The following is a 15,381-nucleotide window of genomic DNA, read 5'->3' on the forward strand; positions in this document are numbered from 1 at the left end:
AAAAAGCACAATGGATGTACTTGCGGCAACAGATTCAAAGGAGAGAAAGGTGAAGAGGAAGGGCTATCTGGGTGGTAGCATTACATGTGGGTAAATTTCTTTTTTGTAAACGTCTTTATTGGAGTATAACTGCTTTACAATGGTGTGTTAGTTTCTGCTTTATAACAAAGTGAATCAGCTATATGTATACATATATCCCCATATCTCCTCCCTCTTGCGTCTCCCTCCCCCCTCCCTTTCCCACCCCTCTAGATGGTCACAAAGCACCGAGTTGATCTCCCTGTGCTATGCGGCTTTCCCACTAGCTATCTATTTTATAACTGGTAGTATATATAAGTCCATGCCATTCTCTCACTTCGTCCCAGCTTACCCTTCCCCCTCCCCATGTCCTCAAGTCCATTCTCTACATCTGCGTCTTTATTCCTGCCCTGCCCCTAGGTTCTTCATAACCTTTTTTTTTTTTTTTTTAGATTCCATATGTATGTGTTAGCATATGGTATTTGTTTTTCTCTTTCTAACTTACTTCACTCTGTATGACAGACTCTAGGTCCATCCACCTCATTACAAATAACTCAATTTCCTTTCTTTTTATGACTGAGTAATATGCCATTGTATATATGTGCCACATCTTCTTTATCCATTCATCTGTCGATGGACATTTAGGTTGGTCCCATGTCCTGGCAATTGTAAATAGTGCTGCAATGAACACTGTGGTACATGACTCTTTTTGAATTATGGTTTTCTCAGGGTTTATGCCCAGTAGTGGGATTGCTGGGTCGTATGGTTGTTCTATTTTTAGTTTTTTAAGGAACTTCCATACTGTTCTCCATAGTGGCTGTATCTATTTACATTCCCACCAACAGTGCAAGAGGGTTTCTTTTTCTCCACACCCTCTCCAGCATTTATTGTTTGTAGATTTTTTGATGATGGCCATTCTGACTGGTGTGAGGTGATACCTCATTGTAGTTTTGATTTGCATTTCTCTAATGATTAGTGATGTTAAGCATTCCTTCACGTGTTTGTTGGCTATCTGTATATCTTCTTTGGAGAAATGTCTGTTTAGGTCGTCTGTCCATTTTTGGATTGGGTTGTTTGTTTTGTTGATATTGAGCTGCATGAGCTGCTTGTAAATTTTAGGAGATTAATCCTTTGTCATTTGCAAATATTTTCTTCATTTGCAAATATTTTCTCCCATTCTGAGGATTGTCTTTTCATCTTGTTTATGGTTTCCTTTGCTGTGCAAAAGCTTTTAAGTTTCATTAGGTCCCATTTGTTTATTTTTGTTTTTATTTCCATTTATCTAGGAGGTGGGTCAAAAAGGATCTTGCTGTGATTTATGTCATAGAGTGTTCTGCCTATGTTTTCCTCTGTGAGTTTTATAGTGTCTGGCCTTACATTTAGGTCTTTAATCCATTTTGAGTTTTTTTTTTTTTTTTTGCAGTATGTGGGCCTCTCACTGTTGTGGCCTCTCCCGTTGCGGAGCACAGGCTCCGGACGCGCAGGCCCAATGGCCATGGCTCATGGGCCCAGCCGTTCCGCGGCATGTGGGATCTTCCCGGACCGGGGCACGAACCTGCGTCCCCTGCATCGGCAGGCAGACTCTCAACCACTGCGCCACCAGGGAAGCCCTTTTTAGTTTATTTTTGTATATGGTGTTAGGGAGCATTCTAATTTCATTCTTTTACATGTAGCTGTCCAGTTTTCCCAGCACCACTTATTGAAGAGGCTGTCTTTTCTCTATTGTATATTTTTGCCTTTAAATGAAAAATAAGGTGACCACATGTGCATGGGTTTATCTCTGGGCTTTCTATCCTGTTCCATTGATCTATATTTCTGTTTTTGTGCCAGTACCATGCTCTCTTGATTACTGTAGCTTTGTAGTATAGTCTGAATTCAAGGAGCCTGATTCCTCCAGCTCTGTTTTTCTTTCTTAAGATTGTTTGGCTATTCGGGGTCTTTTGTGTTTCCATACAAATTGTGAAATTTTTTGTTCTAGTTCTGTGAAAAATGCCATTGGTAGTTTAATAGGCATTGCATTGAATCTGTAGATTGCTTTGGGTAGTATAGTCATTTTCACAATGTTGATTCTTCCAATCCAAGAACATGGTATATCTCTCCATCTGTTTGTATCATCTTTAATTTCTTTCAATCTTTAATTTCTTTCATCAGTGTCTTAGAGTTTTCTGCATACAGGTCTTTTGTCTCCTTAGGTAGGTTTATTCATAGGTATTTTATTCTTTTTGTTGCAGTGGTAAATGGGAGTGTTTCCTTAATTTCTCTTACAGGTTTTTCATCATTCGTGTAAAGGAACGCAAGAGATTTCTGTGCATTAATTTTGTATCCTGCTGCTTTACCAAATTCATTGATTAGCTCTAGTAGTTTTCTGGTAGCATCTTTAGGATTCTCTCTATATAATATCATGTTATCTGCAAACAGTGACAGCTTTACTTCTTTTCTGATTTGGATTCCTTTTATTTCTTTTTCTTCTCTGATTGCTGTGGCTAAAACTTGCAAAACTATGTTGAATAATAGTGGTGAGAGTGGGCAACCTTGTCTTGTTCCTGATCTTAGTGGAAATGGTTTCAGTTTTTCACCATTGAGAACGATGTTGACTGTGGGTTTGTCATATATGGCCTTTATTGTGTTGAGGTGAGTTCCTTCTATGCCTACTTTCTGGAGGGTTTTTATCATAAATGGGTGTTGAATTTTGTCAAAAGCTTTCTCTGCATCTATTGAGATGACCATATGGTTTTTCTCCTTCAATTTGTTAATATGGTATATCACATTGATTTATTTGCATATATTGAAGAATCCTTGCATTCCTGGGATAAACCCCACTTGATCATGGTGTATAATCCTTTTAATGTGCTGTCGGATTCTGTTTGCTGGTATTTTGTTGAGGATTTTTGCATCTATGTTCATCAGTGATATTGGCCTGTAGTTTTCTTTCCTTGTGACACCTTTGTTTGGTTTTGGTATCAGGGTGATGGTGGCCTCGTAGAATGAGTTTGGGAGTATTCCTCCCTCTGCTATATTTTGGAAGAGTTTGAGAAGGATAGGTGTTAGCTCTTCTCTAAATGTTTGATAGAATTTGCCTGTGAAGCCACCTGGTCCTTGGCTAAATTTCTAATAGTCAGAAATGGGAAGGCATTCTATGATGAGGAAGCAGTGTGGTCAAAGGTATAGACTGAAAGTGTTTAGCGTGTGTTAAGGAAAAAGGGGAAGGAAGCAAGTAGCAAGAAAAAAAGCATCAGGGATGACAAAGAAATAAGGCATTTCTCAGCTTGGACATCCTCGGCAATGCCAATACAACATTCACCCAAGTCAGGTATTTGTTATAGAGATATGATTGAGCTTGTATATGCATGGGCTATTTCTGAAGAATACCTAAGAAACTTGTAACCATAGTTACCTCTGAGTAGGGTACTGGGGTGGCAGTAGTCAGAGGTGGAGGGTGACTTATTTTCACTGTCTATTCTTTGGTATCTTTTGAATTTTATACCATGTACATCTATTACCTTTTATTTCCTATCCATCTAAAAATAAGTTGAAAATATTTTTTAAAATAGGTAAGATATGCCAACTTTTGAGCTTTGTGTCTTCCCAAAATAGCAGCCACAGTAATCCCTTTAAAATAGGTCAGATTATGTTACTCCAGTGCTTAAAACTCTCAAAAAGCTCACCATTTTACCCAAGGTAAAAGCCGAAGATCTTACAATGGCCGGTAAGGTATCACATGATCTGGGAGTCCCAGGCTGGGCCCCTGTTCCCTCTGCCTAGCAAGCTCCTTTTCCAGATAACACATGGCTTGCTCTTTCAAAGGCCTCCTTCAGTCTTGCTCAAATGGCATCTTTTCCATGAGGTCTTCCTTGACCTCCTTACTTGAAATTGCTGCCCACCACCACTGGCACTCTGCAGCCCCCTTTCAGCTTTCCTTTTTTCCTGTGCTACTTATCACTATGTGACAGACCAATTATTTTACTTTTTCTTTTTTTGGCTGTACTGCACGGCATGCGGGATCCTAGTTCCCCGACCAGGGAGCAAACCTGTGCCCCGTGCAGTGGAAGCTCAGAGTCTTAACAACTGGACCACCAGGGAAGTACTGCTTTTGATTTTCTTATTGTTTGCCTCCCTTCGCTAGAATGTAAGCTCTGTGAAGTCAGAAATTTTTGTCTGAGTTGTTCTTTGCTAGTCCACAGCTCCAAAATTTGTCCCTGTGTGTTTCCCTACTTTGAATCTCAGCTGGCCTTGGAGTTGCTTTGATATCAATAGAATGCACTAGAAGTGATGTTGTGTGAGCTCCGAGCCTAGGCCTCAAGAGGCCTGTCAGCTTCCACTGTTAAACTAAGAACATTTCCATCAGCATGAGAGTAAGCACAGTCCAGCGCAGACTCCTGGAAGACTGGAGACCATGTGGTGAGAGGCCCCAGCCATCCCAGCTGTCCCTGTTGTCCCAACTGTGAGGCCCCAGATATGAATGTGAGGCCATTCAAAATGATCCAGCCACAGCTAAGCCAACCCAAACCAGAGGAGCCACTCAGCTGAATTGTTAGAAATAACAAATGAAAAAAAAAAAAAAGAAATAACAAACGTTTGTTATTTTGAGCCACTAAATTTCTGATTAAATATTGTGGTTTGTTATCCATTAAAAACTAACTGATCAGGAACTTCTTGGTGGCGCAGTGGTTAAGAATCCGCCTGCCAATGCAGGGGACACAGGTTAGAGCCCTGGTCCGGGAAGATCCCACATGCCGCGGAGCAACTAAGCCCGTGAGCCACAACTACTGAGCCCACGTGCCACAACTACTGAAGCCTGCATGCCTAGAGCCCATGCTCCGCAACAAGAGAAGCCACCGCAACGAGAAGCCTGCGCACCACAATGAAGAGTAGCCCCCACTCGCTGCAACTAGAGAAAGACTGCATGCAGAAACAAAGCCCCAACACAGCCAAAAAAAAAAATTAATTAATTAATTAAAAAAAAAAAAAACTAAGTGGTCAGGGACTTCCCTGGCGGTCCAGTGGTTAAGACTCTGCACTCCCAATGCAGGGGGCATAGGTTCGATCCCTGGTCACGAAGGTCACACATGCCTCACTGCACGGTCAAAAAAAAAACAAAAAACAACAAAACAAAAAAAAGAACAACTGATCAGCCTTGTACACAGTAAGTGCTCAGTAAATATTTATGAAAATAATAAATATTGCTGTTGTTATTAATTCAGTTAAAAAATAAGTTGAGAAATGTTGTTTATAGTGAATCCTTTTGATTCTCATTGTAACATTATTATGCTGTAGAAAGTTATAGCCCACCTGGATTTTATTACACGGGCTCCATATTCAAACTCAGATTCAGAAAGAAAAAAAAAAGAGAGATAAAACAAACTTAGATTCAAATTCTAGCAATACTTGTTAAAACAGCATAGGCTTGAAGTCATTTAACAGAGCTAGAACTACAGTTTCCTCTTCTGAGATCAAGTACCTATCCCACAGGCATATTGTGAGGATCAGAGGTAATGTACGTACAACATATCCTGCAGTTGCTGGTACATTGGGCCGTAGCCATTATTGCTCCACACTCCTCTCCTCCTCTCAGAGGGAAAGAATTCACAGACCGGATGCTCAGGTTTTACTTTTAAAGTTCCCATCCAAAAATATCAGTTTGGATGAAAAATATTGAAAAAGAATCATAGATATATGGTCTGTAGTGGGCAATTACTATTTTACACACAATTTAAGAAATTACCTGTATTTCAAAAGAATGTGGGAACTCTACTGCTTAATTGGTTGGAGGGTGTGACATGTTACATGGTGTCCACTAGGGAGCGATAAACACATTCACTAAGGGATACTGCTTCTTGTAAGCTTTGTGCACCTGTCAGATATTAAATATTACTTTAATTTTATTATTTTAATCTGGCTCTGAAACTTAAAGACTTTTAAAAATCTGTTAATTTTGCACTTAAAATTATTAATGGGTTGCTTTATTATTTTTAAGGTATTAAAAGGATTCATAATGTGTGTTTTCAAGAAAGTCGGCCTTTGCAAGTTATTTTTGAAAAGAATATGTGTTCTAATACACTAGTGATTCAACCAAGGTAATGAGTTCTCTGTTGTTTATTTTTATTTTTCTGAATATATTATGGTCACAGAGTAAAGAATTAATAGCCTAGAGTTTTAAAATCAGTTACATTTTTTTAAGCTAACACTGGACTTGTAGAAATCACCTTACAGGATCAAGAGGAAACCTTGAGAAAGATAAAAGTAGATAATAATAACTGCCTAATGGTAGAAATAATAATTTAGTGGCCAAAATGTTCTAGAAGTATCCCATCAGTGGCTTTCTACATCAAGTGGTATTAAGAGAAAAATATATTATCTAATAATACTTTGCATTTATATGGTGCCTTCTATCTGAGTCTCAACACACACAGCATGAGGAAATTTTAACACTTTTTACACGAACTGATTTTATCCCTAAGTGTTTGTTTGTTTGTTTGTTTTTTCTAGAGAATGAGTGGGACATATTTGTCAGTGAAAGGTACTCAATTTTTCAGTTAAGCTGTAGCTTAAACAATTACTTTGTAAGCCAAAAGATATTTTATCCTTATTGTTTTTTAAATTACAAAAGAAATACATGCTCCTTGCAATACATCTAAAATTTATAGAAGAGTGCAGAGATGAAAAATGGAAGTCTTTCTCCTCTACTTGCTGCATATATCCCACTTGGCAGGGGTTTAACATCTATTAACAGTTTGGTGTAATCCTTCTATATCATCTTCTATTTATAGCCAGTCTTTCTATAACTTTCTTTTTCCCTATAGCTATGGATATCTTTCTTTCTTTTTCTCCTTCTCTCTCAAATTTATGTCACCTACTAGACACATACATAGTTTTTTAAAAGAAAATGCCCTACTATACTTATTGTTTGGCAACTTCCTTTTTTAGTGTCTATGTCAGTTTAGTTACATCAATTTTATTCTTTTTAATGATTGCACAATTTTTAATTGTATGAGTGAACCATAATTTAGTTACCCATTACCCTATTAGTGAAACAGTTGGTTGTTTCTGACTTTTTGCCATCACAAACAATGCTGCCAGTAGTGCATAAGATAGTGTATTAGTTATCTAGTTCTGTGAAGCAAATTTCCCCACAACTCAAAGCTTTGAAAAAACGCAGATGTTTATTACTTCAAAATAATACGTGTGGCCTAGCTGGGTGCTTTTGGCTCAAGGTTTCTCATGAGGTTGAAGTCAAGCCATCAGCCAGGGCTGTGGTCTCATTTGAAGGCTGAACTTGGAGAAATTCACTCCCAAGCTCACTGACATGGCTGTGGGAGGCCTCAGAAAGTCAGCTTCTAAGCTCACCCATGTGGTTGCTGGTAGGCCTCAGTTCCTCACCATGCAGGCCTCTTTGTAGGCTGGCCGATTGTCCTCACAACATGGCACCTGGTAACCAGAGGCGGGGTGGTGGGGAGAGAAGGAAACTCCTATTATGGAAGACATAGTCTTTTTTTTAATATAAAAAAAAGTCATTTTTTGGTGTTTATTTTATTACTAGCGAGTTTGAGCATCTTTTCATATATTTATTAGCAATTTGTATTTTTCTTCCTTTTTGAATTGCACATTCATGTTGTCATTTTTGGTATCAGGTTGTTTAGTATCTTGTACAACACCTCTCCCTTAACACTGGAAAAGTTTCCAGATTAATTTGGTAGGTGTTCCTGACATTTTGGCATCGAGAAACTCTCCTAATCTAATGTCTAGTAGCAGGTTAACACTAACATTACAGAAATTCTAAGAATCTCATTTTTATCTGACCTCACCTCAATTTAAAAAATAGGCCAGGGCTTCCCTGGTGGCGCAGCGGTTGAGAGTCCGCCTGCTGATGCAGGGGACACGGGTTCATGCCCCAGTCCGGGAAGATCCCACATGCCGCGGAGCGGCTGGGCCCGTGAGCCATGGCTGCTTAGCCTGCGCGTCCGTAGCCTGTGCTCCGCAACTGGAGAGGCCACAACAGTGAGAGGCCCGCGTACCGCAAAAAAAAAAAAAAAAAAGGAGCCCAGGATGAAAGGGCATTTGGGATGTCAGGACAACCTTGAAAGAAATAGTTAATAATCTAGGACAAGTGACAAAGGGAAAGAGAATACAGGCAGCAGACTGCTTGTAAACCTCTACCCCTCGACTGCGTCTCCAGCATAGTTCACCCCAGTTCTGTTTGAACATCTCTGTTTTCTACTATCTCCCTTAGGAGTATGATCCCAGCTCATTTTTGTTAAAAAATGTATTGGGTATGTGAAAGCATAGAATTAAAGATATTTTATTCTAGTGTTTGGTTTATTCTGCAGTTTTCACATGTTTTACTTAGAATATATTTTGCTATTCTCTTGGCCTTCAAATGATGTTGTAATTCTTTCTCTTTTTTTTGGCTGCAGCGGAGCGGCTTTCAGGATCTTAGTTCCCCGACCAAGGATTGATCCCAGCCCCCAGCAGTGAAAGCGCCAGGTCCTAACCACTGGACCGCTAGGGGATTCCTAGTGTTGTAATTTTAAGATATACTAAAAATATAGCAGCTCATATAGAAGAATGCAGATAGGTCTTTTGGGTAGGTTTTTCTAAATCCAGGACAATAAACCTATTTATTTCCAGGTTAAAGATGAGTCCCATTTAATATGATAATTTCTTTCTGTTTGTTCTTCAAATAATGTACTACTGTTCCTTACATTTTATAGAGTGCTTGCTGAGGCAATTGTTCTTTTTACATCGAGTCAAGAGGAAGTTACTCTTGCTGTTACTCCACTGAACGTTTGCATTAAGAGTTCTAATGAGGAATCAATGGGTAAGGATTATATCTGTCACTGTGCTTTGATGGAATATTACTTCCTGGCTTTCCTGATTACTCTACGGTTATACAGTAAATATTAGTGACATAATACTTTTTCTTGTCTAAAAGGCAGTAAAATGTAGAAAGATCATTAAAATTTTTAAGAGACCTGAGAAATTTGTCACAATCAGTAATTAAAGTACTTGGCTTTGAAATTCAGATTGTTTTATAATTAGGAGAATGGGACTTCCCTGGTTGCACAGTGGTTAAGAACCCACCTGGCCAATGCAGGGGACACGGATTCGAGCCCTGGTCCGGGAAGATCCCACATGCTGCAGAGCAACTAACCCACGAGCCACAACTACTGAGCCCGAGTGCCACAACTACTGAAGTCCGCGTGCCTAGAGCCTGTGCTCTGCAACAAAGAGAAGCCACCGCAATGAGAAACCTGTGCACCTCACAGAAACCTGTGAGGAAGAGTAGCCCCTGCTCTCCGCAACTAGAGAAAGCCTGTGCACAGCAATGAAGACCCAACACAGCCAAAAATAAATAAACAAATAAATAAATTTATTTAAAAAATAAAATTAGAATGGTTACTGAGAAAAATATTTTTTCAGTTAAAATTTTAAGGTCTATTTCTCATCCTTTGTATTTAGCATAAAGAAAAATTAAGAGGCCAGCAATCCAGTTGAGATGATCTTTGACCACATAAAAAGGAAAAGTAACTTTAAGTTAGAAATGTAAGATATTCCAGATGGCAAATATATAGGGCAGAAAATGTAAATATTTCTTAATGAATGAAATATTATTTTTTATAAATTTATTTATTTTATTTTTGGCTGCGTTGGGTCTTTGTTGCTGTGTGTGGGCTTTCTCTAGTTGCAGCGAGCGGGGGCTACTCTTCCTAGCAATGCATGGGCTTCTCATTGCTGTGGCTTCTCTTGTTGCGGAGCACAGGCTCTAGGTGCGCGGGCTTCGGTAGTTGCGGCACGTGGGCTCAGTAGTTGTGGCTGGCGGGCTCTAGAGCGCAGGCTCAGTAGTTGTGGTGCACAGGCTTAGTTGATCCGTGGCATGTGGGACCTTCCTGGACCAGGGCTCAAACCCGTGTCCTCTGCATTGGCAGGTGGATTCTTAACCACTGCACCACCAGGGAAGCCCCAACATGAATATTAAGTCAGCTCTTCTCTAAATGGTTTACATTTCTGAATCCATTTGATCTTTGTAACAAGTCTGTGATGTAGGTACTATTAGTATCCCCATTTTCTATATGAAGAATATGAAGCACAGAGAAACTAAGTGACTTGCCTTCTGTCACACAGTTAATAAGTGGTGGATTATGATCTGAATATAGACTGTCAGTCTCCAGGGCTTAGTCTCATTACCACTGTGCTCTTATTGCTTCTCTCAAAGTCCCATGTAGCATTCCGTTTTGGCACTCAGGAGTGCATGATCTGGAAAATATATGCTTGGCTAGTGAAAGGGTCTGTTTTATATTCATAATGCCATCTCTGAATAAATGGCCATTTATTCAGACACTGTCCCTTGTGAGCAGCTTTCTAATGAGTAGTTATAGCTATGGTTGACTGGGGACCCAATTGTTTAACTTTATTATTATTATTATTATTATTTTTAATTTTATTTTATTTTATTTTTTTGCTTTATAACAAATTTAATCAGTTATACATATACATATGTTTCCATATCCCCTTTAACTTTATTATTGAACTTACTGTATGCCAGCACACTGGGAGTGACATGAGCCTTTTTTTTAAATTAATTTTTTAAATATTCTGTTTCATATTCTTTTCCATTATGGTTTATTACAGGATACTGAACATAGTTCCCTGTGCTATACAGTAGGACCTTGTTGTTTATCCATTCTCTATATAATAGTTTGCATCTTCTAGTCCCAATCTCCCAATCCAGCAACACCCCCACACCCCGCTGCCCCTGGCAACCACAAGTCATTACATGAGCCTTCTTGATTGAGATGAAGGTATTTGTAAGGTATTGTTTGGTCCTTTTAAAATATATATACCATTTCTCCTTTGTTCTTACACTTAACATAATTCATGTTCATTGAAGAAAATTAAAAACACATAAAAAGCACTAATAAAGTCACCTGAAATCCCACTGTCTAGAGACTCAATAGTTTGGTTCATCTCTTTCTATATACCTTTGATCTGACAACAGGAGATTGGTTTAGTGAAATACTATGAAGCTATTAAAAGTAGTCTTGGGAGTTCCCTGGTGGCCTAATGGTTAGGGTCCGGTGCTTTCACTGCTGTGGCCTGGGTCCAAGCCCTGGTCGGGAAACTGAGATCCCGCAAGCCATGTGGCGTGGCCAAAAAAAAAAAAAAAAAGAAGTCTTGTGTGTGTGTATATATACATCTCTTTCTCTCTGGGTGTGTATGTCAAAGATGTTTATTGAAGTTAATTTTGTAGTGGAAGACACAAAGCACCAACACACATAAATAATTAGGAAAATGTACTTATTGACATGGAAAAATAGTCAGGATATATTATTGAATAGACTATAAAATGGTATGCATAGTATGATCATATTTTCATTTTAAAAATGCACATAAAAGTTTAATAAAATATTAGGGAACAAAATTCAACACCTCTGGGGGAAAAAAAATTCAACACCTCTGTTATTGTCTGTCTTTTGGACGATAGCCATCTTAGTGGGTGTGAAGTGTTATCTTATTGTGGTTTTGATTTTCATTTCTCTAGCAACTAATGATGTTGAGTATCTTTTTTTGTGTTCTTATTGCTTATTTCTATATCTTCTTTGGAGAAATGTCTGTTCACATTCACATCCGTTATTTTTCACTTGAGTTATTTGTCTTTTTATTTTTCTCCCCTTTTCATATATATGATTTCAAATATTTTCTCCCATTCTAAGTTGATTTTTACTTTTTTTTTTTTTTTTTTTTTTGGCTGCCCTGTGTGGCTTGTGGGATTGAGGAAGTGGAGGCTGCCAGTCTCTTAAGGCCTGGGCCCAGACCAGAAACTAGCACCAGGTCACTCCACCATATCCTGTTGGTGAGAGCAGATGAAGAGCCCACTCACCCCAGATTCAAGGGGAGGGGACATAGACATAGACCCCACCTCTCAATGAAGGAATGTCAGAGAATTTGTGGCTATTTTTAACTTATCACTTATGCTTATATTTTCTTATCAAAATTTAACAAATACCTCTGGAACTAATTTTATTCTTTACTTTCCTATAACATTGAGCAGATTTGACCAATTCTGTATACAGTGAGATGTTTGTTGGGCCAGATGAGTTTGACTTCTTTCAAATTGGAGTCAACACTGAAATAACATTTTGCTTCAAAGAACTGAAGGTAAACCAAAATTTGTGTCCAATTAGAATTATCAATGGTAATTTTTAATAAAGATTTCACATTTTTCCCCTTTTTTTCCTTTCAGGGAATGCTGACATTTTCAGAAGCTACACATGCTCCTATAGCCATTCATTTTGATTTTCCTGGGAAGTAGGTCCTTAGGAAATTTCTGAGTTTGTTTCTTTTTCTTTTGTCATATATTAATAATAAAACCCTTTGGTTCACTTTGAAATTAATTCACACCTCAGGAATTCCTTAACTTTACTAACAACACTTATTAAACTAAAATTTTGAAAGATGTCATAACCTAGAGTTCTTTTTATTGGTAACCTGATTTAGAAAGATATATTATTCTGAAGAGTAAAAACATTTAAAACTTGACATACTGAATAAATTGCCAAATTAGAAAATTATACATGGCTTAAACAAGTTAAATCTCTATGAAACTATGGTACTTCATATGATATTTCAGAACTAAAATTTCAGAGAGATTGGGCTAGGATGAATGTGTTTTATGAAATTGGATGTGATGATTTCTAAGGACGCTTTTAGTTCTTAGGACTGTCTCGATTTGTGAAAAGACAAGACTTTTACTGTTTCTTTTTACTCCAAAATTAAGTATCATTTTTTAATGTTTTCCCAATGTCCATCAGAAAATGAGTGTGAGTGTGATGAGTGTGATGTTTGCTCTGACTTTGCCTTTTTTAGACCCATGGCTTTAAGTATTGACGATATGTTATTGGAAGCCAACTTTATTTTGGCTACATTAGCTGATGAGCCAAGTAGAGCATCTTCTCCACAATCACTGTGTCTTTCACAAAAACGAAAAAGGTAAGGCCATGTTTTAACGTCTTTATTGGTTGGGATAAAGCCATTGCAGTCTTATTCTGAAATAATTCAATGGCATTCATTTAGGAAACAATTGAGGATGAAAACATTAGAAGATCAGAAATTTTAACTGAATCAGGAAAGCTCCAGGAAGACCTAACTGTAATAGAGAAATATCACCCATCTTTCACTAGATATTTGCTTTTTCTCTTACGATCACAATTTAACAGGACTGCCTGGTTTATCTTTGTTGTTACCTAAAACTCATTTCCATTTTCAGAGTTGTTTTTTAGGAGTGATATAGTGTTAAGGTTCACAGGAAAGTTTGTATTCACTACCCAGAACTCTCTTTCTTAGAGAGAGAAACAGCCATTGCTTTTCTTTCTTTTTTTCCCCTTTTGTCTCCCTCTCTTTTTTTTTTTTTTTTTTTTTTCTTTTTTTAAATTTTGGCTGCACTGCGCGGCTTGAGGGATCACAGTTCCCCGGACCAGGGATTGAACCTGGGCCACAGCAGTGAAAGCACCGGATCCTAACCGCTGGACCACCAGGGAGCTCCCCCTTTTGTCTCTTAATAACTTTTTTTTTGGTGGAAGGTGCTTCATTGTAAAAGTAACATAAACTTACTATGGGAAATTTGGAAAATGCAGGAAAGTACAAAGAATAAATTAAAAAACACCGACAATTTTACCGTCTAGTGATAGTCACTGTTAATGTTTGGCACACTGTGTTTTCTTTCAGACTTTTAATTTTGCATACAGTTGCATTTTAAAACAAGATTGGGTCATATAGCATATGTAGTTTTGTATTGTTTTTTCCCACAAAATATTATATTGTGAACATTTTCCAGTATTGCTGATAATAACTTGGAAACATGATTTTTAATGACTCTATACAATTTTATCATACAGATATACTGTAATTTATTTGACTTTTTTTCTAACTTCACCCTATTACCGTGTCACAAGATTGTCTCATACACATTGGGTTGCTTTACTGAAAAATTTGAATCTGTCAAGAGAATTTCTAAATAATCATGTATGTAAATCTTAACTTTCAACAATTAGTTCAATGTTATTTCAGTATATTCCCTAAACCAGTGTTATTGTCATCCCATATTGATCCATTAGTTATATAAAAATATATCTTTCAAAGTAAACAGTTCATTCACTTAATCTCTATTAATACCTCAGGTCAGAGCTGATACATTCAAATTCAGAGGCTGGTAAAAATGCAACCAGCAAGGACGCAGAGTATATCTCAAGAAAAGCAGTACCCAAAAGGCTTTATTCTGAGACTCGCACGAACATCTCTTCATTGGAAAACTGTGGCAGCCCTTTAACGGAAAGAGAGAACAGAGACATTAGTGAAGTACCAGAAAGCAGTGTCAGTGACACGGAGGAAGTGCCAAGATCTTCATATCTCAGGAAGGTAAAAGAAAAACACTGAGACACACCTGCATCTCAGTCAAGAATTCTCATCATCCGTCTCGCTTTGCAATCTCCCTGCCTCAGCCCACCCGCAATATCCGGGAAATTAATTTTATTATTTTTTGATAGGGGAGAGGTGAAACCAGTCTGACATGGAGAAAAGGCTGATTTACAGAATGTCAATACAAATAGTTAAATTGCTCATTGAGTAATTCTAACAAAGTATATTCAAATAGAAATTTGAGTCACTTGTTTTAAAGAATAAATTATGATTTCTTATAGCATACTTATCTTCGAATACAAATAATATGCTAAAGTCATATACTTTGTTATCTAAAATACATGTTCTTCTAATTTTATTTTTCAAGTTTGGTTGGGAAATTCTTTATTCATGGTAGTACAAATGTAAATTTCATCACAACAAACATCACAAATTCCTTCATAGTGGTGTCCCAGTTAAGAACATTATTATGTTACCAACATTTTACTAGATGGATGATAAACTTCACAAAATGCTATAATGTTAAACCTTAAGAAATCCACTGAACTAAAGATAAACATAATTTATTAGAAGTATCAAATAATGATAGTCACTATTTTACATGTTTATATCAATGTTTTATTCAAGCTTGTTTTGCTGTTGTTATTATTATTGGTTTGGAAATATGAGTTTCTTAGAGTTAGAAATAACTCTAAGGAGAAATAATATTACTAAAAGTCACTACTTACACTGTATGAAGACTTTTAGGGTAGTAAAATTGGATAGTAAACTCCACTTATTATTCAGTTTGATGCCACAGTGTTTATTGAATACCTGTTATATGCCTGGCACGTATGGCAATTTTCTTTTCTCGTGAATTACTAGCTTGGCCATAAAGTGAAAACTGAAATCTGTCTTTTCATTATACAGAAACATTTTCCTCGTCCTGTTTTTTGGTCACACATATTGTGCTTA

The 15,381-nt window shown here is 37.5% G+C and overlaps 1 protein-coding gene across 1 annotated transcript in view; it reads left to right on the top strand.

Moving 5' to 3' along the window:
* RAD9B (RAD9 checkpoint clamp component B) overlaps positions 1–15,381 on the top strand; it is a gene marked incomplete at its 3' end in the record, with an annotated part of 30,589 nt that overhangs the window by 9,099 nt on the left and 6,109 nt on the right. Inside the window, exons 5-10 of the mRNA XM_082641374.1 lie at positions 5,993–6,092; positions 8,727–8,833; positions 12,065–12,171; positions 12,257–12,321; positions 12,880–13,002; positions 14,190–14,427. Coding sequence (XP_082497500.1) covers positions 5,993–6,092; positions 8,727–8,833; positions 12,065–12,171; positions 12,257–12,321; positions 12,880–13,002; positions 14,190–14,427 — 740 coding nt within the window. The remainder of the gene's footprint in view (positions 1–5,992; positions 6,093–8,726; positions 8,834–12,064; positions 12,172–12,256; positions 12,322–12,879; positions 13,003–14,189; positions 14,428–15,381) is intronic.

This window comes from Mesoplodon mirus (assembly GCF_964341445.2).
Source record: "Mesoplodon mirus genome assembly, chromosome: 13".
Lineage (NCBI taxonomy): Eukaryota > Metazoa > Chordata > Mammalia > Artiodactyla > Ziphiidae > Mesoplodon > Mesoplodon mirus.